At 41.9% G+C, this 26,813-nt stretch overlaps 1 protein-coding gene across 1 annotated transcript in view; it reads left to right on the top strand.

Annotated features, from left to right (window-relative positions):
- LOC126337056 (protein takeout-like) overlaps positions 1–26,813 on the top strand; it is a 98,007-nt gene that overhangs the window by 26,908 nt on the left and 44,286 nt on the right. Inside the window, exon 2 of the mRNA XM_050001384.1 lies at positions 19,115–19,221. Coding sequence (XP_049857341.1) covers positions 19,152–19,221 — 70 coding nt within the window. The 5' untranslated portion in view covers positions 19,115–19,151. The remainder of the gene's footprint in view (positions 1–19,114; positions 19,222–26,813) is intronic.

A 26,813-nucleotide genomic window follows, 5' to 3' on the forward strand; every position in this document is an offset into this window, starting at 1 on the left:
GCAGAAAATCCTAACTCCCTTCCTAAACTTGAGAGAAGGTTTCACTTGAAGTAAGATATCTGCCGAGAGTCTCTACTACCGCAGGTTACTGATCAGTTGTGGCTATCAAGGCGTGTTGTATACTCAGAAGAAACAAGATGGCTGACACTTCCAATGAAATGATAATGACGTCACTTCTGGGTGAGAAACTGTGAGACTCATTTGTTTCACTAACTTTCATATAGACAGCGCAAAATATATGATATGTAATCTATCTATGATATTACAGAATCGTGATAAAACAGATAGTACGCTATCGTATTAACAGTGTCTTTGGTTGCCTTTCAATTCTGTTATCAGAACAGATGGTTTCAGTGTTTCTTCATCTTGACGTGAACAATCGATGTAAAGTAAGAGACACTTCTGGAACTCTGTAAGACATGTACGGATTTATCATTAATCCCTTATTACCACAACACAGTGACTGGAAAATTATAGTACATTTTATACGCTTATGGAGAATTTTTCTCCTAAAAGCGAATGAACAGTTTTCTCATATCTTCAACTCCGTTACGTCTAGTGCACTGAATATCCTACAATCAGCGGTAGTCGAATTCCTATTTGTATGAAAAGCTAAATTTACGTATCTTGTTGTTTGAAGCGCTGTACTGAATTTAGCTTGTCACGTCCATCTACTGATTTATGATGTAACAGTTCAATTTCTTTGGCCGAATGCTAGAGTCAGGTTAGATCATTTTTAAGATCTTACATAACGATATTCGTCTCTCTCGGACACGTTTCTCAGTACATCTTCTCGAGTACGGTTTTAAATTCGATGTCTACTTTATCAGAGATAATGCGTTTAGTGTTCTGTTTGGCGAGCATTAGTATGAGTTCACCACAAGCGTTTAAAACAATCTTCCTATAATACTCCGCAGATCCAAGTACCATTCTGAGCTGAGTACAGAAACCAGCATTCTGTAAACAGACTACTTCATTTGGCGTAAAAGAGGCATTTCCCGTCAATAGCGTTGCAGCTCCCTGACTGCACACATGATCAATAATATGGTTATTCAAACGATACTAAACTTCCGAAAACAAGCGAAATGCACGATTTTTATTTAAGTTAGTGCCAGTAGCTTCATGCAATCCTGATTCATCGAGAAGTCTTCCTTCAGTATACTGACTGGTCTTAGATGGCAGTAGGCAAGTGTTTTCATTTTGTATCACAATCCATATGTTATCATTGTGAGCGGAAACCGGTTAACCAAATGGTTACGTTATTCGAAGCGAGTAATGAGCATGTTTAGTTTGTGACTCATGTTCTTCGTCTTTTCCTCTTCACTCAGCACTATATGAAATGAGAACTCACAAAGAATGATGTTAGTATATACAGCAATGCGTATCATATTGGTGACAGTATTTGCCGACTGCGAGGAATTAAATATTAATTTGGTTGTACTTATTCGTTATCTTCTTCATATCAACTGTCATTCTTTTCAGACACAATATTCTGCATGTCTAAAATGCTCATTATTTATTCATAAATGTTTTACGAACAATTATTTCTTCCAAAATGAAATTTTCATTCGGCAGCAGAGTGTGCGCTGATATGAAACTACCTGACAGATTAAAACTGTGTGCAAAACCGAGGATCGAACTCGTGACGTTTGCCTTTCGCAGGCAAGGGCTCTACTAACTTAGCTACCCAAGCAGGATTCACAACCCCTCCTCACAACCTTACTTCCTCCAGTACCTCGTATCCTACCTTTCAAACTTCACAGAAGCTCTCCTGCGAACCTTGCAGGACTAGCACTCGCAGAAGAAATGATATTGCGGAGACGTAGCTTAGCCACAGCCTCGGGGATGTTTCTAGGATGAAATTTTACTCTGCCGCTGAGTGTGCGCTGATATGAAACTTTGCTGACAGATTAAAACTATGTGTCGGACCGAGATTCGAACTCGGGGCCTTTGCCTTTCGCGGTGAGGTAGTTTACGAACTGAGCTACCAGGAAGTTTTATATCAGCGCCCACTCCGCTGGAGAGTGAAAATTTCATTCTGGTATCTTCCCCCAGACTGTGGCTAAGCCATGTGGCTGTAATATCCTTTCTTCAGGGAGTGCTAGTTCCGCACGTTTCGCAGGAGAGCTTCTGTGACGTTTGGAAGGTAGGAGACGAGGTATATGCTGAAGGAGAGCTGTGAGCACGGGTCGTACTTGGGAAACCCAGTGGGTAGAGCATTTACACACGAAAGGCAAAGATCACGACTTCGAGTCTCGGCCCAGCACAAAATTTTAATCTGCCAGGAAGTTTCAATTATTTCTTCTTTAATGAAATCTGCAACTTTTCTGTCCTGATATCTAATGGATACAACAATGAAAATTATTTTACCACAAATGACATGTAAATCAGTGGACTTGATTCCATAATATTACAGCAACTGATACTGCGGGCCAGGACATATGCCTAGAGAAGTACCGCGGAATAAAACACCAGAAATCGTACAGTTAACAGATGAAATGTTAACGTTCTACTTATTTACTGGATTTTGTACTGTCTCTAAGCCTCCGTTCTCGATTATACCTCTCTGAAACCTAACACTGAGTTTAGCCTACCAGTTAAAATTTCGATTATAGTTGCTATCTTTAATTCCACGCTTAATTTGTCTCATCACACGTATGAAAATACGTATGAAATAGCTTTACTGAACTTACTTACCTACAGCTTCGTACGGTATATTACGAGTTCATCGAGAAAAGTAACTTCTGATTTTGTGGTCAGAGAGCAAACTCTGGACAGAGCTGCTTTAGAACAATGAACTTATAAATTCCATGACGTAGAGAAGAAGAAAAATGTCAGTGTGAAACTGATCATCAATTACAATAAAACTTTCAAACGATGCGAGATGAAGAGCACTGTATGTGTTGATTTTAATCTGGATAACAATTTAGGGTCAGTTTTAACTTTCGAGAGAGAGGTAATTGAGAAAGAAACCTTAAACACAGCAGAAAATCCAGTATATAATGCAGAACGTCAAAGTCGCAACAAAGTAACATTCCTGATGGTTCATTCCACAATATTCCGCTACGTACACCTCACATCGGTTGTGGCCTGCAGATTCACTTGGATATAAGAAAATTGAATCACCAAAACTGCTCATATACATGCCATGTTTCGTGGTAAGATACGTTTGAGAATTAAGTGTCTGAATTACAGATCAGAACTGAAGACTTGAGAATATTCTATGGGCTCCCCTGTGATACTGTTAGCGTATGTTCAAAGATTTGATATTTTATCTGGAGTTCACGAACTGTAAACAAGGTGGTCACACTCTGACTGTGTGGTATTGACATGTACGGTAGTAATATCTTATTGTATAGTTTTCAAATACAGCATTTTTTTGTAAAATACTCACTTTGCACTACATTCAGCTTCAGACTGGAGGTTAAAAATTACACTCATATTTTTTTGGCGTTTTGGGTAAAGTATCTCTCATAAACATGCCCCTTACATGTAGTATTTTCAGTTTTGTAGCATAATATTCTAAGCCAATATTAGTAAATTTTCTTTTTGGGAAACTATTTAAGGTGAAGTTTTCTTCATCAAATATAGACCATGTTCATTTTTCGTACGTGGTAGAGGTACAGGACGCTCTGTTCATGAAATGCTGTTGTTTTCATTGTATGATTACGTCTTCGCATCTTAGTCAGGTTTCCGGGAGAGACTTATACACCAATGAATCTCTTATCAATCCCTGCTGCACCACCAGCTAATCCTGCAAGTGATGCTAATGCATCGCATATTGGGCGAGAGGTAATGGTCAACATGACTTTGGATCAGTAATATACGCTCGCTTCCTTTTGGAGCAAGTCTCGAAGTAGTTTTGCGAGCGTTTTTCACAGCTGTTATGAGATAACTGCCCAGGTTCATACATTTTTAACTACATCAAACTGTATTAATTAATAAGTTCATTATATTCTCTGAATTGTTATTTTTCATTCTTCTTTTTCTTTATCTTTCTCATGCTCGTTTTATTCTTTTTCGTTGCATCATTGTCTGTAAGAAGAACAAATTTTACATTGAGGTTAGCATCCGTTGCCTTCATACTTTTTCAACTACAGTCCAACCTGCTCGATGGCAGTCTACCAGACTGTCTAGGAGCATTGCCTAAGCAATGTTATGTTCCTTCCACGCTGCGTCCATTTCCGTTCCATTAACTTTGTTCCTGGCCCGAAGTATTAATGGATGTTGGTAATAATATTAATTAAGAACAGATACGCCTTTCTTCTCCTACTTGTTCATTGCCCGAATTTCAACTCAGGTGTGATATACATTACAATCTACACCATGTTCGTTTCTGGCAGTCAGAAGAATCCTTACAGTGATTGAAGACGTGATTCAAGAGGCAGATACTTCGTCTTTCCATTAGTCCCATTACTGACGAATGTGGGTTACAACCACAAAATCCCAAACATGGCGATCTAAATCCAGGTAGAATTAGCCGAATTGTATCTGGTGAATCAACCTATGGAAGAACAAGTACGATTATTAACCTTTTTTTTCATGAAAATAGTCTCACATTTATATGAGACTAATTTCGAGTTGTGTGAGACTATTTTCATGACAGTAGTCAAATTTTCTGTGGGTCTCCATTACGGTGAAAAGACCTTTTTTCTTATGAAAATATTCTTCTCACACAAGACGAACATTATTTTATGCATGTATTCAGCGATCATGCTAACATAGAGTGACTTTTAATGCATTCCTCGAAATGTGCAAACAACTAGGACCGAGAATGCACACAATATTCCAATTATAAGCAAAAATGATGATTGTAATAATGGACATTATTATATTAATTATGACAAGTAGATTTGTATCTGATATCATTTTCTATACGTGAGCAATTACTTATTGTGATATAAATTGAAATATTTTCTCATAATAAAGTCAGATGTCGATTGAGCGTTGCACCTGTCAACATGTCTCAGTTCCTCTTCACAAAGGATTAATCTTAATAATCAGGTTTCGAAATATCGGTATGAAACTGGAATTACTGCAAGAAACGCAATTTGAAGCTGAGTCTGTCCCGAAAAGCCGGAAAGAGCATTTAGACCAGTTTCTAATCCGCTACAGTGAATAATTCAAGACAGGTAGTTATTCCGAAAGATGACAGAGTAAGACGAGGGAGATGGGGTTAAAGAAAGTAGCTTATTTACGAAAGTACAAAGCGTAGGCGTTGGAGAATGAGGAACAAATACAAGCAGAAAGATAGTGGTGCAAATGAAGAGTCATGAAAGAAGATTGTGTAGCGATGGGATGGGATAGGGGGAGAGGAGGGGGTAGCGAGGGCTATACTAGCAACTTAGTTTCTTAGCAAAGCAACACTTACAATATGTGATGCTGTGCACTGAGGAGACAGAGGTTAAGATACATCTCTTAATATCGCATCGGGCCTCCTTTTCCCCGGCATGGACTCGACAAATAATTGGAAGTCCCCTGCAGAAGTATTGAGCCATGCTGTCTCTATAGAAGTTCATAATTGCGAAAGTGTTGCCGCTGCAGGATTTTCTGCGCGAACTGACCTTTCGATTCAGTTCTGTAAATGTTCAATGGGATTCATGTCGGGCGATCTAGGTCGCCTAACCATTCGCCCCAAATTTCCAAAATGTTCTTCAAACAGATTGCATTGTCATCCATAAAAATTCCATAGTTTTTTGAGAACATGAAGTCTATGAATGGCTGCAAATGGTCTCCAAGTACCCGAACATAACCATTTCCAATCACTGATCGTTTCAGTAGGACTAGAGGAACTAGCCCATTTCAAGTAAACACAGCACAGCCCACACCATTGTGGAACCACCAGCAGCTTGCACAATATCTTGTTCTCAACTTGGGCCTATGGCTTCGTGGGATTTGCACCACACTCAGATCATACTACCATCTCCTACCAAATCAAATTGAGACTCATCTGACTAGGCGTTGGTTATGCAGTCGTCCAGAGTCCAACCGATAGGGGCACGAGCCCAGAAGAGTTGCTGCGAGCAATGTCGTGTTGTGAACAAAGCCACTCAAGGCGGTCTTCTGCTACCATTGCCCATTAAAGTTTGTAGCACTTTACTGACAGATACATTGGTCGTACGTCCCACGTTGATTTCTGTGATAATTCTGCGGTTATTTCAGGCAGTGTTGCATGCCTTGACAACTGTATCCAAGCGCCACTACTCTCGGTCTTTAAGTGGAGGTCGTCCACCACAGCGTTGTCAGTGGTGAGAGGTAATGGTTGAAATTTGGTATTCTCGGCACACTCTTGACACTGTTGATCTCGCAATATTGAATTCCCTAACGTTTTTGGTAATGGAGTGTTCCTCGAGTCTAGCTCCAAGTACCATTTCTCATTCAAAGTCTGTTAATTCTCGTCGTGCGGCCAAGATCACGTAGGACATCTTTTCACATGAATCGCTTGAGTATAAGTGACTGCTCCGGCAATGCACTGCCCTCTTGCACCTAGTGCACGCGATATTCCTGCCATCTGTATATGTGCATATCGCTATCCTACGAGTTATGGCACTCAGTGGATTTGGCATATCAGATTTCATCCAAATGCAAAATTGTGGATGATTGGTGATCCACAGGTAGATGTTGATGGAAGTAATTTAGTAATGTGCAATGTTATATAACATGTAATGGGGGCATTACATAACTTCGTGTTTAAATTTAAATTTAATTAAGGTACAATTCTCTCAAGTCTTCCAATACTCATCAACAAAACAGCTTTCCTGCACATAACTGCAGTATAGGTAATAAATGAATCAATATCGTAAACCTGTTTCAGGTAAGGGAAATGGTGAATAATTATTGAGGGATAATGGCATACATAACAGTATGAGAGGGAACAAAATCGCACATCATGTTCACAAATGGAAAATACTTTCTAACGTATTGTTAGCGTATGTCTGTCTTGTTCACCGGAATAATCTGAATGAATTGATGGTTTTGGTGCTAGCGTCGAAAGTGGTGGGTAATAATTAACATGATAACGAAATAAGAGCTACTGCAAAGGACCTTTGCAAAGCATCGATTATTGTTTGAGGTTTACAGTGGCTGTGGAAAGTAATAAAGTGAAATAGAATTGCATCAGTTGAAAGACACCCACAAATGTCTTTTGCAGGTTCTGAAACAGTTCACATCATTATTGATGAGGATTCTACACATCGAAAAGCACGGACGGGAGTTTGGGAGAGTATAGTGAGGGATCGTATTCGACTTCAAAGCAGAGTTGAAAATATGGGCTGTATTATAGCTAAATATGACAAAAGTTCACGTTACAATTTCTTAGAATGATTCTGAACGGTCCTTAGTGGTCCCAACCTGTACAGGAGAGCATAACTTGCGGTTGCGCTGCAGTTCAAAGAGGTGCTGTAACGTTCCCTCTTTCTGTTTATTTAGGTTTGATTTGTTTGATTGTTATTCTTTATTTCTATTATTCGGAATCTTTTTTTTATTAAATTGAGCCTGAAACTTACGTAATAAATACTTCGCGTGAAGTACGATTTGCAGCATAAACAAAAATTAAGTTCGGAAATGTAATCCACTGAATATTAAAAGTAAAGCTTTTGAACAACGCGCGTGACTGACTAGATACATTCAGAGGGTACGTACATTCGCGTGCTAGTGGTTGCGGTCTGATGAGAAATTTTCATTGTGAAATAATTTCGTCGTAACACACTCGGAGATTGCGAACGTACGTTCTATCATTCCCCGTGGCCTGGGTAAAATAACGGCAATTATTTAAATCTAAGAGTATTTCTTTTGCATCGGACTAGTATTTTTATAAGAAAAAGAAGATTGCAGGTTCTGAATGTCTCGGCAAAACGAATCGGAAGTAATTTTAGCGGCCACGAAAGGAAAGTAGAGAGCACAATCACGTACCTCTATTGTTGAGCAGCGCCGTTTTGAAGATCTTCGGTTCCATCTAAAACTCGCCTTCTCTGCTTAACATAAATACTCCATAGGCATGGGAATAAGGCTTGTTGTGCGATGAAAATAATATAAAACACATCTTGCGTCTTTTAACTCATTCATTTACCACACACACACACACTAGTAATTAGACAGTACGACATCCCACCAGCCCATCAGAACAAAAAGTAGTCGTTCATACAAGAAATAAAAAACGAAGGGCGAAATTGTTCCTATGTCTCTCAAAGATAAAAAGTTTACCAGATATTTCTCTGGTGTGTCACTGGAACAATTTTTCAGCACCTCTGCGATTAAATCACAATATTTTCAGTTCCTTTACAGTGCGATAAAGTTAGAAGTGAATGCAGTCGAACAGTGTCCTTAGAGAAGGGTTGCAACAACGGTGGGTGTCAGAAGTGTCAATGGTTGTCAAGAACATCTTGTTGGTCATTGCACTGTCAACAGTCGTTTCCGACCACTAAAAGTGTGGGAATAAAGTGCCCCGAACAGTGGTGGCTTCACTGGTGCTTTTAATGCCACCACCTGAGGTATTTTCGCACCTATTCTGAGCAGCAGCATATCTGAAATATTTTCCTCAGCCACACAAAAGAAAACCGCGTGATTTGAACGCTGGAAGCCGCAGTTCTGACCTCAAAGGGAGAGGCATCAATTAAAGGGGTGAAATGTGGGTAACAGCTGCGGTGGCGACCTTCTCTTCCTGCGACTGTTCAAGGTGGCGTTGGGCAGAACTGTGGTGTGACAGCATTGATCAACGTTACACGTCAGATGAGCTGCTGACCTTTGGCCGTTTTTTCGCATGTGGCGACACCTTGTTGTCTGAAGCCTCGCCGAGACCGAGGATAACGTCGCAGGGCGCCACGATTTTGTATTTTTGTAAAGGTACCTTTTGAGCAGAGGTTCGCCTTATGATTCGCAACGGGAAAAGGTTAGGGGTTTCGAAAAAGTGGTCCTTCAGATTTGTTGCGTAATATAGTTAATGTTCAGAGCTATAGCCTGATTCTGATTGTAAACGCAACGAACTTCGTTGTAACTGGTAGAAACGGAGTCGTTGAAGCCACAAAGAGACTGCCAGGTTTTACGGCTATGAATTGTTCCCACAGCAGAATTTTTGTGGGAGAGGATTCTTCAACAATTACGCGTCATTTTATGAAACTCACGCTGTAGAGGGGACTGATGGAGTAGTAAGTACACACATACTTGGACACTAACTGCATTTCTAAGTAATGGGAATAAAAATTTTTGAGCACAGAATTCAGTTCTCAGTTGATAATGTTGTAATGCAAGCAGTGAGACTTGCTCTCGTCACTTTCAACAGTTGCTTGTATTCTCTCCAATATTTAAAATCGAAACCACAACGATTGTCGATACTCTGAAAATTTCTACCGTCCTTGCAAAACAGTAGAAAAATCATTTTTTATTTTGCAAACTTCAGTGAAAACTTCATAATTATATCTAAAACAGAAAATTAATTTGTGAAAATCCTCCTTGGCACTCTTCGATATCTCTCCCTGTGGTCCACAGAATTTCTGTAGGGTGAGGGAAACGGCAGAAGTCTGTACATAGCGACCTTGGCATAGCTGCGCAGTTTCGCAACGTTCTGGACACACTGACTTACTTTACAACAGGTTTATGACGTGAGATAGCATTAGATTACGTAAAGGAATTTACACAGGCCTACTCTTTAATGAGGAAACAAGATGCAATCGACCTGAAACAAAAATTCCTGGATTGTGCTTCCATTCTCACTCGCCCTGCAATTTTCTCATTTAGAGAGTCGCTGCAACATCACTTAACATACTAAACTGATAATTTTATCGCATTTTCTCTATAACAATTTTAGTTTTCACAAACCATGGTTACTGATAGAAGCTTATCAATTACACATTTTAAATCTATTTATTACAAGGTATCGCATTAAAATTTTGAACTGACAAAGAAAATAATATATTGTATCTACATGAATTTTTCTGGAAGCTTGCATAGTGACTAATATTCCGTACCTAGCCGGGTACTGTGGCTAGTGACATTGCAACGGGATCCCATGTCTGCTTTTTTGATTTCCGGATAGATTTCCTAGGCATCATCGCGCCCTAGTATGTGAAATAATACAAAATGGCTGCAGCAGGCCGTTTTAGTCAGACTTAGGCCACGTGCAACAGAACAGAAACGGTTTTAAATCATATAACTTAATTCAAAACTGTCACGAAGGGAGAGAATGGAGGATCATAGCTTTGCGTATAAAAGGGTTAGTAAGTCAGATTTATCTATGGACATTGTATGTGTTTTGTGGAAGTGACTCTTATTGGAGTGTAGGCAAAAAGACGTTTCCTAAGATGTAGGTCAAAAGACTTTTTTTTAAACCTTGATACTAAGAACAATTATTAGTCTACATTCCCCAGAGGTAACAAGAACAATATGTAATGCTTTGTCTTACATCAGACTACTCAAAACCACAAAAAGCATTTACTAAAATGTACTAGGGCAAGCTTTCTCTGTCAATTGCTCTGGCTACAATAGGGATTTACTCTGATGAGCCAAGACACTGTAACCACTGCCCTCCGCGACGTTGGATGGCGCCCGTAGCGTTTCGGGCACGTGACGCGGTAGCAGAAGTATGTAAGTGGAGCACACACGGGTGGAGGATCAGCTGGCGTACATATGGACTGCAAACGGGGAAATCCATTGAGATAAGCGACTTCGGCAAAAGGCACATAACAGTCATGCTGTGCGGAGATATTTCAATGAACTTCAACGGCCGGGTAATTGGCAGAGGTGCTTGTAGGACATTGCCCAGGGATCACCAGACCTCACACCACCAGACTTTTTCCTGTGGGGATTCTCCAATGTTCTAGTCCACCCACCTGGACGCCAACCACCTAGGAACGAAGAGGAATTAATGGATCACATTCAACATGCCGCCAATCACGCCAGAGCAAACTTTGAAAGAGTACGGGAAAACACCGTTCGACGTTACCAAGCTTGTCAGAGGTTCACCAGTCCGAGCACCCGCTTTAAGTAAACAATGTCCTAGCAACAAAAAAGGCACTTTTCAGGGCGACACCATTCGTAAAAGACTTTCTGTGCACAAACTAACAGCTGTTGACGGGTTTGTGCCCGGTACATCTTATCATGAAACTACAATGGATGTGTCGGGATCCTGGCGGATTTTCCCCCAGGAGCCCAGAATGGGAGGCAGACGAGCTACCACCAAGCGTGTTGGCTGTCTTACAAGGGGAAGGCCTCAGACATGGCCAACCGATTCGGCTCAGATTTGGCAGGTCGCTTGTGTACAACCTAAAACGAAGGACACTAGGATATTTTGGCTCAATATCCCCCGTTTTTGTGGTTGTGATCATTGCTTGTACAGCCCACTCCCAGTGTCCGGAGCAAGTATGGTGGGTCTGACACACCGGTGTCAATGTGTTCTTTTTTCCATTTCCAGGAGTGTATATTGCTGCTGTTGTTGTCATCTTTAGTCCTGAGACTGGTTTGATGCGGCTCTCCATGCTACTCTATCCTGTGCAAGCTTCTTCATCTGCCAGTACCTACTGCAGCCTATATCCTTCTGAATCTGCTTAGTATATTAATCTCTTGGACTCCGTTACCCTCCACGCCGCCCGCCAGTACTAAATTGATGATCCCTTGATGTCTCAGAACATGTCCTACCAACCGATCCCTTCTTCTACTCAAGTTGTGCCACAAATTTCTCTTCTCCTCAATTCTATTCAATACCTCCTCATTAGTTACGTGATCTACCCATCTAGCCTTCAACATTCTTCTGTAGAACCACATTTCGAAAGCTTCCATTCTCTTCTCGTCCATGTTTCACTTCCATACATGGCTACACTCCATACAAATACTTTCAGAAACGACCTCCTCACACTTAAATCTATACTCGATGTTAACAAATTTCTCCTCTTCAGAAACGCTTTCCTTGCCATTGCCAGTCTACATTTTATATCATCTCTGCTTCGACCATCATCAGTTATTTTGCTCCCCAAATAGCAAAACTCCTTTACTACTTTAAGTGTCTCATTTCCTAATCTAATTCCCTCATCATCACCCGACTTAATTCGACTACATTCCATTATCCTCGTCTGGCTTTTGTTGATGTTCATCTAATACCCTCCTTTCAAGACACTGTCCATTCCGTTCAACTGCTCTTGCAAGACCTTTCCTGTGTCTGAGAGAATTACAGTGTCATCGGCGAACCTCAAAGTTTTTATTTCTTCTCCATGGATTTTAATGCCTACTTCCAACTTTTCTTTCGTTTCATTTACTGCTTGCTCAATATACGGATTGAATAGCATCGGGGAGGGGCTTGAAACCTGTCTCACTCCCTTCCCAACCACTGCTTCCGTTTCATGTCCCTCGACTCCTATAACTGCCATCTGGTTTCTGTACAAATTGTAAATAGCCTTTCGCTCCCTGTTTTTAGCCCTGCTGCCTTTAGAATTTGAAAGAGAGTATTCCACTCAATATTGTCAGAAGCTTTCTCTAAGTCTACAAATGCCAGAAACGTAGTTTTGCCTTTCCTTAATCTTTCTTCTAAGATAAGTTGTAGGGTCAGTATTGCCTCACGTGTTCCAACATATCTACGGAATCCAAACTGATCTTCCGCGAAGTCGGCTTCTACCAGTTTTTCCATTCGTCGGTAAAGAATTCGCGTTAGTATTTTGCAGCTGTGACTTTACCGATAGTTTAGTAATTTTCACGTCTATGAACACCTGCTTTCTTGGGGATTGGAATAATTATATTCTTCTTGAAGTATGAGGGAATTTCGCTGACTCATTCATCTTGCTCATGAGATGGTAGAGTTTTGTCAGGACTGGCTCTCCCAAGGCTGTCAGAAGTTATAATGGAAAGTACTCTATTCCCGGGGCTTTGTTTCGACTTAGGTGTTTCAGTGCTCTGTCAAACCCTACACGCAGTATCATATCTCCCATTTCATTTTCATCTATCTCCTCTTCCATTTCCATAATATTGTCCTCAAGAACATCGTCCTTGCATAGACCCCCTATATACTCCTTCCACCTTTCTGCTTTCCCTTCTTTGCTTAGAACTGGGTTTCCATCTGGGCTCTTGATATTCATACAAGTGGCTCTCTTTTCTCCAAAGGTAGTATCTCCTGTAGGCAGTATCTATCTTACCCCTCATGAGATATGCCTCTACATCCTTACTTTTGTCCTCTAGCCATCCCTGCTTAGCCATTTTGCACTTCTGTCAATCTCATTTTTGAGACGTTTGTATTCCTTTTTGCCTGATTCATTTTCTGCATTTTTGTGTTTTCTCCTTTCATCAATTAAATTCAGTATCTCTCCCGTTACCCAAGTATTTCTACTAGCCCTCGTCTTTTTACCTACTTGATCGTCTGCTGCCTTCACTATTTCATCCCTCAAAGCTACCCCTTCTTCTCCTACTGTATTTCTTTCCCCAATTCCTGTCAATTGTTCCCTTTACTCTCACTGAATCTCTGTACAACCTCTGGTTCTTTCAGTTTATCCAGGTCCCATCTCCTTAAATTCCCACCTTTTTGCAGTTTTTTCAGTTTTAATCTACAGTACATAACCAATAGAGTGTTGTCAGAGTCCACATCTGCCTTTGTAAATGTCTTACAATTTAAAACCTGGTTCCTAAATCTCTCTCTTACCAGTATATAGTCTACCTGAAACCTTCTAGTATCTTCAGGGTTTTTCCATGTATACAACCTTCTTCCATGATTCATGAACCAAGTGTTAGCTATGATTAAGTTATGCTCTGTGGAAAATTCTACCAGGCGGCTTCCTCTTTCATTTCTTAGCCCTAATTCATATTCTCCTACTATGTTTCCTTCTCTTCCTTTTCCTACCGTTAAATTCCAGTCACCCATGACTATTAAATTTTCGTCTCCCTGAATAATTTCTTTAACGTCATCATACATTTCATCAATATATTCATTGTCTGCAGAGCTAGTTGGCATATAAACTTGTACTACTGTAGTAGGTGTGGGATTCGCGTCTATCTTGGCCACAATAATGCGTTCACTATAATGTTTGTAGTAGCTTACCCGCACTCCTATTTTTTATTCATCATTAAACCGACTCCTGCATTACCCCTATTTGATTTTGTATTTATAACCCTGTATTCACCTGACCAAAAGTCTTGTTCCTCCTGCCACCGAACTTCACTAATTCCCACTATATCTAACTTTAACATATCCATTTCCCTTTTTAAATTTTCTAACCTACCTGCCCGATTAAGGGATCTGACATTCCACGCTCTGATCCGTAGAACGCCAGTTTTCTTTCTCCTGATAACGACGTCCTCTTGAGTAGTCCCCGCCCGGAGATCCGAATAGGGGATTATTTTGGCTCCGGAATATTTTACCCAAGAGGCTGACATCATCATTTAATCATACAGTAAAGCTGCATGCCTTCGTGAAAAATTACGGCTGTAGTTTCCCCTTGCTTTCAGCCGTTCACAGTACCAAAACAGCAACGCCGTTTTGGTTAGTGTTACAAGGCCAGATCAGTCAATCATCCAGATTGTTGCCCCTGCACCTACTGAAAATGTTGCTGCCTCTCTTTAGGTACCACACGTTTGTCTGGCCTCTCAACAGACACCCCTCCGTTGTGGTTGCACCTGCGGTACGGCCTTCTGTAGGGCAGACTGTTAGGCTCGGCGCCTGAGAACGAGTGTCTCAGAGGCAGAGAAGCTGTCCGGCTATTGGCGTTCTACTGTTGTGAACATCTGTGGAAACCGGCTGAAAGGGCACCCGTAGGCGACAACGTATTGGAAGTCTGCGCACCATCACAAAACGCGATGGTCGGCAATTTTTCCGCTGTGTATAGCGGCGTAGCTGGTGATCTGTGGCTCATCTGACGAGAGAGTACTTACAGTGGAGGTTCAGGAACAAGTGTTTCCGAGCACAGCGTTCAGTGCACGTTGTCGAACTAGAAGTTGCCCTACAGACGATCCTATCATGTACCCATGTCGTCTCACCGACATGGTGAAAAACTGAGCGAGGTGGCGCAGTGTCTAGCACACTGGACTCCCGTTTTGGAGGGCGACGCTTCAACCCCGCCTCCGGCCATCCTGATTTAGGCTTTCTGTGATTTCCCTAAATTCCTGCACACAAATGCCGAGATTGTTCCTTTGAAAGGGCACGGCCGAGTTCCTTCCCCATCTTTCCCTAATCCGATGAGACCGATGGCCTCGGTCACGATGTCTGGTCTCCTCCCCCAAACAACCTAACCCCCCGGCCATGGTGAAAACGGTTGTAGTAGTCACGGCTTCATTGAGAATTGGCGCTCTATCAATGGAAACATGTCACCTGGGCGGATGAATCACTTCTCTTGTAATGTCAGTTCGATCGCTATGTTCAGATGAGTACTCAGCCAAGAAAAGAACATCTATTTGAAACATGAACCACTACAAGATACAAGATATTGTAGGCCGTGTTACGGTAGAGGGTCCTGCCTCGGGCATGGATGTGTGATGTCCTTGGGTTAGTTAGGTTTAATTAGTTCTGAGTTCTAGGCGACTGATGACCTCAGAAGTTAAGGCGCGTAGTGTTCAGAGCCATTTTGAACGGTACGGGGGTCTTTCATCTGTGATTCCGTGAGAGACGTGGTACTAATCGAAGGCACCGTGACAGCTGTGGACTAGTGAACGTTATTGCAGGCCACCTGCGTCCCTACACGCTTGCTGTCCTACTCGACGGCGGCGACATCTTCCAGCTGGATAACTGTCCACGTCGCAGGTCTAGAAATGTTCTACAGTGGTTTGAGGAATAAGACTCTGAACTCATATTGATGTGTTGGCCATGACGTTCGCCTGATATAAACCCAATGGGACACATCTAGGACGCTGTCTGGCGCTAGCTCTGCACTCAAAAATCACCGAACAGTAATTTGAGGGAATTGCGTGAACTCTGCACAAGCCCCTGGTGCTACATACGTTCACGAGCCCATGAAGGATTTGTCGAATCCATGCCACACAGGATCAGTGCTGTACTGCGTTCACAAAGATGATCGGCAGGATATTACGCAGGAGGTCATAATGTTTTGTTGCATCAGTGCAAACATTTCCATCTAAAACCTTTGTTGGTTTATTTACATCTGACAACATATTGAGTACTAAGCCGACGGAATTTTCCTTAACATATGTCAGTCTCAATCTTATCTTTGATAATGGTAGAATCTTAAGAAATGAGTTAATATGTGTGCCACGCCCAGGATCATCTACGCCTGAGGTACAGGTAGGATTTCCCCATTGTGTACAAAGCTGGGGTGCTATTTCAATACCAGAGGACTTTGGTAATACTGATGATTTAAGGAAGGCAAAATGGTATGACTGAAGTGTGTGTTAGGGAGGGCATTTGACGAGGGTAGTCCGTGCAGCTGTGGTATTCATACTGTCTAGAAAGCAGGTGACCTGGGTTCAAGTTCCAGCAATTTCTTCAGTTTCTATCATTATCGAACATACCGAGAATTATATGTAAATTGAAGGTGGAGTGGGGGAGAAAGGAAAGGAAAAGGAAGGGATTACTGATGCCAGCTGTATTGGCACATTATGTGGAATCTGCAGCGACGAGTGACGATGTGTACTGGACTGGGATTCGAGCCAGGGATCTTCTGATTGCTAGGCAGGTGCGTTAACTACTGCGCCATCCTGGGCACAGCGTTATCACAATCACACGGACTGTCTCGGCAAGCCTCATCGTTTACCCACACTCCTACCGGGTACCACCAATCCGCAGTCCTTGTCCATTTCTTCCATGCTCGCTATTCTGAGATTCCCACATGAGGTCGGACATACTTTTGCATCGGCACTGAAGAAGATGGATCCATTTCCAATATAGGTGAGTCAGTTATGCCGGCCTAAGTGGGCGAGCGGTTCTAGGCACTTCAGTCGGGAAACATGCGGCTGCTACGGCCGCAAGTTCGAATCCTGCCTCGGGCATGGATGTGTGTGATGTCCTTAGGTTAGTTAGGTTTAAGTAGTTGTAAGTTTAGGGGACTGATGACCTCAGCTGTTAAGTCCCATAGTACTTAGAGCCATTTGAACTTTTCTTATTGAGTCAGTTATATGAAACGTGTTGTCTGTTCTTTCGGCCATGACTAAGAGGACACCATGCATTCATATACAGAGAATTACCCATTGTCACAGTTTTCTAGCTAATAAAAGATCAGAAGAACTTGTTAGAGCTTACATTGGTCTGCGCTCACAAATCTGACACTATTTAATGGCAGACCATTAATATGAGAGGTTATAGGACTTGAATAATATATCCAATTGCTAAAAATCTATTCACTTAGATCTGGTCATTGTGGAATAATTTTACGGTATAGTTGTTGGTATATTCGTAATACCCCGAATATAGCCAACAATTATTGGAAAGTGAATGAGAATATGTTTCAAATAATTTAGAATTTGGCACCATATTGTATGAACAGTTAAGGTATGTAGCAGTGTGAATGGTTTGAGAAAGTGAATGTCAGTCGGGACTCGGTAACCACTACAGCTGAATTTTAAATCATTGCAACTGGCACGAACGAAACAAAAAGTAATTCATTTCCCTCGTCACTGAACAGTTGCGGACCTATCATCCTGTGACAGAATGCCTCGAATAAGCGAGAAACTACATCTCTCTGGCACCATACAGTTTCAACTGCTAAAATCATCAATGCCTTGTACCAGGTTGGTGTAGTGATTAGAGCGTCTGCCTAGTGAGCAGGAGACACTGGTTCAAATTCTGGTCTTGGTACAAATTTCCATTCGTCGTTTCAGTCTATCATCTGTTTGTTGTTCATATAGTTGCACTAAACATGAAGATGATAACCGAGCGAGGTGGCACAGTGGTTAGCACACTGGACTCGCATTTGGAGCCGGCCACTGTGGCCGAGTGGTTCTAGGCGCTTCAGTCCGGAACAGCACTGCTGCTACGGTCGCAGGTTCGATCCTGCTTCGGCCATGGATGTGTGTGATGTCCTTAGGTTAGTTGGGTTTAAGTAGTTCTACGTCTAGGGGACTGATGACCTCAGATGTTAAGTCCCATAGTGCTTGGAGCCATTTGAACCAATTTTAGCATTTGGGAGGACGACGGTCCAAAACGCCCGTCCAGCCATCCTGATTTAGGTTTTCCGTGATTTACCTAAATCTTTTCACGCAAATGTCGGGATGGTTCCTTTGAAAGGGAATGGTCGACTTCATTCCCCATCCTTCCCTTATCTGATGGGACCAATGACCTCCCTGTATGGTCAGCTCCCCCCAACCAACGCACTCCTAAGTTTCAGGCAGGATTCCCTGTTTTGTTACATGGTGAGGTGCTATTCCAACACAGTTGGAGAGCCCTGCAATGCTTTGCGAGTATAGGTCGAATATCCAGTGCGCTGAGGCGTGAGCGGGAATTTAGATGGAAGAGGAAAGCGCGCAGGGTAGTTTGTGCAGTTGTGTGAAGCCACAGTACCTGAATGGCGCAGTGTTCAGCTCGCTCCCACGTGAGTAGGAGACCCTGGTTCGTACAAATTTCCATTTTTCGCTTCAATCTGCATTATACGTCATAGATGTTTGACTCAAGAAAAGGTCTGTGTAACCATATAGTTTAATTTGACAAATGGATAATCCAAAATATTGTTATCAACCATAAACTAGCGTTGCCTTATTATAAAGGTAATTTCTTTACGAGACTTTTAATCAAATTCCTACATGATTACCGTAAACTTCATTCGTATCCAAAAATAGTGCTGACTAGAGAGCTCTTGAATTGCGAGCATTCTGATAATTACGTGTAGAGTATCACCACGCTTTACTTGGAGGTCTTTTGAATGTGTATGTTGTACGCTTGGAAGTAAAACTAGGAAAAGTAGGCAGGATGTGCAACTCTCAAAACGCGTTGTGATTAAAGTAACAGTTACAGTCTAAAAAGAAACTGATAAAGGAAAGTTTCTCTATCCTAAAAGCAACTTACTGAGCATACATTCGTAGATTTTCTTACTACCGTTGCATTTTAGGTAAATGGAAGATGTAACCATAAGTTGAGCTGGAGCAACAACTCAGACTAGTACCGTCAGGAGTCGTCTTACTGATTGGTGATTCAGCGACATGCAAGCAATAAAAAGAGATACAAATCTATACGTTTTCTGCTATTCTGTCGTTCTCTTTATTGCAGGAGGTCCACTTATACTGCACTACGAGCACCAGGAACGATGCACGCCGTATGGAAGATCCTGGGGTTGACGATGACCTTCGCCATGGCCACTGCGTCGCCTAAAAACCGTAAGTCAGCTTTCATATCTTGAATCCTGCAGATCATTATTAATCAAAGGACATTTATCGTCTTCGTGAAGACGGCACAGGATAAAGGTTTCATCCCTCAAACCCTGAGTATTTGTCAACAACAGTACATTAAAAATACTCTGTAAACCTTTTCACTTCTCAGTCAGATAACGTTTATCATATGATAACTAGACCGATCAATACACTGTTCCAGGTTTGTTCGCTAAATGTCTCATATCATAAAATGTGGCTATGGTAATTATTCTTTCATTGCTTTCATGGTCGGAATCGAGCGTTATGTACCAATGATTAGCATAAGCTAACGAAGTTACAGATTTTACCGTATTAGTGTAACTGAAAGTACAGTTATATTAGATAAGTACGAAAGCAGCAGATAGTGAGTGTTTATCCTCAACTGTCGTGTTCCACGGTGCTGCTCGGTCAGAAGCAGTGTCTCGGGCGATAACTGAAGAAAATTTCAGAAACCAAAATCGCTAAAAAAGCATTTCATTGGATGACTGGTTTCCATACAGCTATGCTGTCATCATTTATTTTATGCTTCAATATTTTCACAACATGTTGTCCATCAGTGTGGTAAGTAGCTTCACATAGCTCTGTCGAGACAGGTCGTCCAATAAAATGCCTTTTTAGCGATCTTGGCTTGTAAAGCTTTCTTCAGTTATCATATATTGCAGATCTACCCCATACTGACAATGTCAGGAATATACAGTGTCTAGACGCTAATCAGATTTGAAAACCCTTCACTAAGTCACTGCAGATAAGCTAACATATAACCGGTTTTAGTAGGTACTTTGATACGTAACAAGTGATCGTACAGAACACAAAAAAAAGAGAATTCATAATCTTCCGTTCCTCCTTGAACTTCAACCCGTGGTAGCTAAATCCAGAGTTTCCTTCCCTATCCGAGTCCAGTAAACGAAGCAACACTATTTGTTTCAGACTAGACCCATTCTCAAAATCACAATCTATGTGTATGTTTCCTTTCGAATATACAAGGTGATGAACATTACTAATTTTATTTTTAACGTTCCTCCCATAACATTAAACATCAAAGTCCCTAAATCATTGTAAATAATAGCGAAGACGTTGGAGAGGGTTACAGAGGATGCCAACCAATTTTCGTGTAACGATATCGCAGTTGAAAGAATTCCTAAGAGAAATTTCGGATCACAAGCACTGTTTACCGACTCATTGCCCAGAGGTTGTTCCAGTAAAACAGTATGCAAATGTTGTAAGAGCTCTGTGATGTAAAATTATTGTTGTCTCAATATGTGTAAGGAATCTTCTGAGCATGAGAATGTTCACCTTACACATCAGTTCTGCTCCTTCACATTTCAAGTACATCATATACTGATTGCATAGAGCAGTCTGAACATTTCTCTGTTTCACAACCATGACGAAAATATGTACATAAAAGTAATTGCAAATAGGCTCTCCGATCCTGTAGCCAGTAAAGCTAACGTCCGTTGTATGGCTTAAGATATCCGTAAGCTTGCTGTAAAAATAGCCCTCCTTAAGTATGAAGCTATGTACTTAGTGTATAAGTTAACGACATTCAAGAGCCATTGTTCTTTACTTTACAACACTCAAGGGCAAATGTTCATGCTTGTTAATGACTACAGCGAAATTTTTCTTAAAAAGAGGCGGGCACTTCGTTAAGTATGAATCTGATAGAAACTGTGGTTTATGCAGAAGATTCGTGGTAATGCGGAACCGATGTACACGTTAGTTCCAGTTTTTGTCACCAGGTGCAAATCTGGTGTTGCGAGTGCAAGAAACACGTGTAGGACTGTTTACATGTGTACTGGATTAGGCATAGGACTTGTGCAGAGCAGAAAGGCATAACGATGATGTCGCTATAAACCGCCGCTTACAAAATTTGTTCAGTATGCGCACAGGAGACGCCGACGAGATGTAGCGTTCGCAAAACGAAGAGATCAACAATTGCTCGCAGGCGTTCGAGTGGAATCTGAGCAACGTGCTCCCGTATACTTGCCTTCAGGGCATGTAGAGACCTAACGCGTCGATGGTAAACGCATTCTTTTATACATCCCCAGATCCAATATGCATACAAATTCACAGCGGGTGATCCTGCAGGCTATGCATCTGGAAACCTGTAGAGATAAGAAGTTCGTAGAAGGCTGCAGTAAGGAAATCATTCACTGTTCGGTAATTCTGTGCATTCACTGCACCCTGTAATGTAAAATATATTCCGTCACTACACAGCGTATTGCACCGTCTGGATCTTACACCTTTTTTTTCCATCCGTCTTCTGACCGGTTTGATGCGGTCCGCCACGAATTCCTGTCCTGTGCCAACGTCTTCATCTCAGAGAAGCACTTGCAGCCTACGTCCTCAATTATTTGCTGGATGTTTTCCAATCTCCAAACCAGTAACTTACACCAGCACCTTCCTCTTTCAGGTGCCACAATAAGCTTACACGTGTTTTCGAATTTCATTATCATCTCCGTTGAACCTTTTAATGACTTAGGGCCTCTCCTTAGACCTTTCATTCGGCGATACTCTCTCAGTGCAGCACTGTAATCACTGCTGAACATATAAAACAGTTTCACTAACAGCGCACGGTCTCTCTTCTTGAACGCGATCCTGTTCACTTGCTTTATAGCTTGTCAAATGACAGCGTGGATGTCATACAGTCTTGCAAACAGTGTAAAACGCCACATTTTCAACAATCTTTTTTTCCAACGTAAGTCTGCCTTAGGATAACTATAACCTACACAGGACCTCAGTGAGTAGCTGCACTTCAATTATTATCAACCAGTATCTTGATAGTTTTAGACCGTGAAGCAATGATACACTGGAGTGCAAAATTAAAGCAATAAACGGAAACTTTGCGAAGTTGCGTTTATTTTGCCTCGAAGCAATGTAAACAGGTGATAGCAAAGTAGAAACGATGTAAACAATACAGAATTTAAGCAACTGCAACACGCATAACGGTGGACAAAAACGTTCTTCGTTTTTCCCAACTAAAGGGATTTTCACAGACATACTGACATCTGGTTAATGCGCTCAATATGGGCACTAATACAGTCCTGACAACGACGGGGCATGCTGTGAATGATGTCACCAACCTCTTGTTGAGGCAATAATGCCCATTCTTCTTGTAGGGCTACTCGTAAGCCTAGGAGAGTAGTTGATGGATGCTGACTTGACTGCAACCCGTCTCCCGAGGGCATCCCAGACGTGCTCTGTTGCATTCAAATCGGGAGAGTGAGCAGGCCACGCCATGCGAGCAGCATCGTCCGTCTCCACGAAAACATCAACCACTCGAGTTCGAGCATCATGGTCCATCAGTGCAACGTCTTGGCCCACAGCATCCGCAACAACTGCGCTTGAGGTACCAAGATCTCATCACGATACCTGACAGCACTTAAAACTTGCCAGTTCACCCGTACAGTTACATGAAGAGTTGTTGAGTGGTCGACATAAACCCTGCCCACAGTGTTAGGGACCCTCCTCGACATCGGTCTCTTTCCTCAATGTTTGGATCCCAGAATCGTGTTCCACGTTCCCTCCAGATGAGGATCTGCCGAGAATCACTCTGCAATCTAAATCGGGACTCATTTGTGAGAAGAACGTTGCCCCCTGTTCGATCGTCCAGATGCCATGTTTCCAACAAAAAAGGCACTCTACCGAAGCCTTCTGTACTCCGTTTGTGTCTACACAACACGTCCAGTGGGTGCTGCGAGATCAGATGTCGCTTGCTGTGCAGTGCCAACGCGGTACCAACGTGCCCTTACAGCCAAATAACGGTCCTTTGTTCTGATGCTACCTTGTGGTCCGCCCTGCCCTCGTCTTCAGGATATACTTTTGGTCCCCATAAACAGTCACTACATTCGAGAAACAATAGAATAGTTCACATTAAGCCGGTCACGTTAGTTTGCGACTCCAGTGCTTCCATTCTTCCTGCGGCCCTCTACCGCAGAGTGTGGTAGGCGTCTCCTCTGTGCAATAACGCACCTTCCATGACTTACGTCTCTCTAATTCACCTTGTATCATTTCAAACGAATGCAAGGAATAAAGGTTTAAATATCACCTAGAAAAAGTAAAAGTATGTAATAAATGACGCAGCCCAGTGATGGAGCATCGTATGGCATTCCGTATTCTCTATTTGAAGAGGAGCAAGAAGCCGTGCTGAGTTTCTGAAAGTACACGGTGACAGCGCATCCTGATTTGACAAAGTGTTTGGGTGGCGCAGACATACTCAATGTGATCTCACAAGCGTGAAAGGCGAAGAATGAAGTGATTACTTATCTGTGAAGATCCGGGGTTCGCAATAGAAGTTCAGGTACTGGTACTAAAACACTCACATATCATAATCGAGTAGGATGATCTAAATTAAGTCATGCTTTAATGTTCAAAGTCCAGCACGAAGTTTTGAATATAACAAAGGCCGCCGCCTTGTGGGTTCCGAGACCTCATACCCTTTCTGAACACACGCCGAACAGAAGCAGCAGCGGGAATGTTGGATCTGTGTCAGACCGGTTCAGATGGATTCTTCAGCGGCATGAACACTATGGAAGAGTGCTGGTTGTATGATTATGACCACGACGTAAAGTGGCAAGCCGAAAAAGGCGGAGATGCGCCGGTCGCTGGACAAGGGGTTGCTAAGTGTTTCTAGAGACTGCCATGGTACGGTACAAACAATATGCTCACAGGCGGAGAAACCGTTACAGGACTAAATTCAGAAAATGATGAGGAAGCAAACGCTGTTGCAATCACCGTTCAAAAGAGAACGTGCAAAAGACGACAGTGAAAAGTTAGAGGAGATTAATGCCTCTGTAAAAAGATATATGCGTGAAGCATACAATTGCTACCACCGTCCCACCTTAGCAAAAGATCTTTCCGAGAATCCAAGAAAATTCTGGTCATAGGTAAAATCGCTAAGAGGCTCTAAGGCTTATATCCAGTCACTCATTTAGCAATATGGTGTAGCAGTAGAAGATAGTAAAAGGAAAGCCGAATTCTGAAATTTCGTGCTTAACAGATCGTTCACGCGTTCGTTTGACCATCGCACGGACTCCCGTATGAAGTACACAGTAACAGGCATGTCTGGCGCAGACAAACTAGTGAAAGCGTTCGGAATAAATAAATTGTCCGCTCCCGTTTAAAAATTAATTTGGATCTACTATGAGTACTCTTTGGCATTGGCCCTTCCTCAGCTTGCATTTATCGCGAATCTCTCGCCCAATGCAAAGTCCTAAGCAACTGGTAAAAGTCCCCTGTGACTCATCTATATGTAAGAAGAGTAAAAGAACGGACCCGCGAAATTACAGACCAATATCTTCAATATCGTTTTGCTGCAGAATTCTAGAATATAGTCTGAATTGGAATATAATAAATTTCCTAGAGACAGAAAAGCTTACGTCGGTGAATCAGCACGACTTTAGAAAGTATCACTCGTGCGAAACTCAGCTTGCCCTTTTTTCGCTTGATATACTGTGAACTATGGGTGAAGGGCAACAGGCAGATACGATATTCCTAGATTTTCGTAAAGCATTTGACTCGCTGCCCCACTGCAGACTGCTACGAGCATGGGGAATAGATGTACAGATATATGAGTGGTTATATATAAGTGGCTCGAAGGCTTCTTGGCTTCTTAAGTAATAGAACCGAGTACTTTGGTCCCGACGGCGAGACAAGGGTATCGTCAAGAGTGGCCTAGGGAAATGTGATAGGACCGTTGTTATTTTCTGTACACATACATGATCTGGTAGAAAGGGTGAGCAGCTGCCTGCAGTTGCTTGGCCATTATACTGGGGTATGGTAAGATGTAGAAGATGAGTGACTGTAGGGGTATACAAGATGCCTTAGACAAAATTTCTAGTTGGTATGATGAATAGAAGCTAGCTCTATATGTAGAAAAATGTAGATTAATGCAGATCAGCAACAAGACCAAACCCTTAATTTTTTAATGCAGTGTTTGTAGTTTCCTGCGCGACACAGTCACATCGCTGAATTATCTGTGCGTAATGTTGCAAAGCATATGAAACAAGCAAATAAGAATTGTAATGGGGAAGGCGAATGGCCGACTTCAGTTAATTGTGAGAACTTTAGGTAAGTGTGGTGCATCTGTAAAGGAGACCGCATATAAGACGCTACTCCGACCCGTTCTTGGATAGGCCTTCTGTGGAGTGTTTGGCATCCGCAGCAGGTCTAAAGGAAGACATCGAAGCATTACAACAATGCTGGCTGCTAGATTTGTAATCGGTAGTTTAGAATAATGCACAACTGTTTCGGAGATTCTTCGGAACATCAAATGGTAATCCCTGGAGGGAATGCGACGATCTTTTTGAGGAACACCACTGAAAAAATTTAGAGAACCAGCATTTGAAGCCGACTGCAGAACGATCTTTCTGCCACCGACACTCATTACGCATAAGAATGACGAAAATTAGAGACATATTAAACAATCGTTTTTCCCTCTCTGTACTTGTGAGTGGAACAGGAAAGGAAATAAATAGTAGTACATGGTACCTTCCGCCACGCACCATATTGTGTCTCTCGGAATATGTAGGTACACGTAGTGGCTGTCAGGACGAAGCGTGGTAATTAAAATGTTATGGCGATGCCTTGTACACATGGTGTTCTACGGAGCACTGTGACGTGGTTTTCCCCATCTGTAACGTGATTGTCAAGTTTGGTATGTCTTGTTACCAAGACTCCACGTACATCGTAGCCATTAAATTTCTTCTTAATCAGAAAGTATAATTTTTTATACAACGTGGCTTCGAACAATACCGACCACATTACGTGTGACAACAAATGACTGAACCCACGAACTGAATTATTATCCGAAATGAGAGCACATTAGGTATCATGCTTGTAACATCCCCACAAAAAATTCCGAAACCTCCAAACAGTAAAAAATATAATTATTTATAACTCACATTCAGCGTAACCTCCCAATAAATGAATTCCGTAACCTACCAATAATACAATGTGACTAATCCCTCCATAAAATTGTGGCTCACTTATAACCTTTCAATAATTGGCTGTGAATTTAAACTGGTAAATTTTGGACGTCAGCAGTGCTGCGTCATGGCCCTGAAAGATCATACTGAATAAATTGAAGACTCTTACCTCAATAAGGTCGCCGGATAATGCATATATATCTGCACCTATAAGAAATTTTTCTGGCACAGCCCAGTGCAATGCTGGCCGATAGCTTTGTCATGCATAAAAGGAAACAATTGCTTTTTCTTTACAATAATCGGGATGAGCATGGATTGGAGAAGTTAGTAAATTCTTTATATTGAGATGAATGATTGTCAAAAGTTAATTTTTATAAGAAAGATAATGATTAAGAGATTTTTTAAAAACATTTACATGGGACTTGATATTACAATAGTATATATGCGCGGGTTGCTTTTACCTTATACTACAACGCTCAAGGACCGCCATCGCTCTCCACGACCGCTCCAGCCAACTCCATACACTATACTCCTAGCAAATACTTACTCCTACTATATAAAACACTGCTCTCTGGTCTGAGATTCTCTAACAGCTCTGAGCACTATGGGACTCAACATCTATGGTCATCAGTCCCC

Source organism: Schistocerca gregaria, chromosome 2 (assembly GCF_023897955.1).
Source record: "Schistocerca gregaria isolate iqSchGreg1 chromosome 2, iqSchGreg1.2, whole genome shotgun sequence".
NCBI classification, from domain to species: Eukaryota; Metazoa; Arthropoda; class Insecta; order Orthoptera; family Acrididae; genus Schistocerca; species Schistocerca gregaria.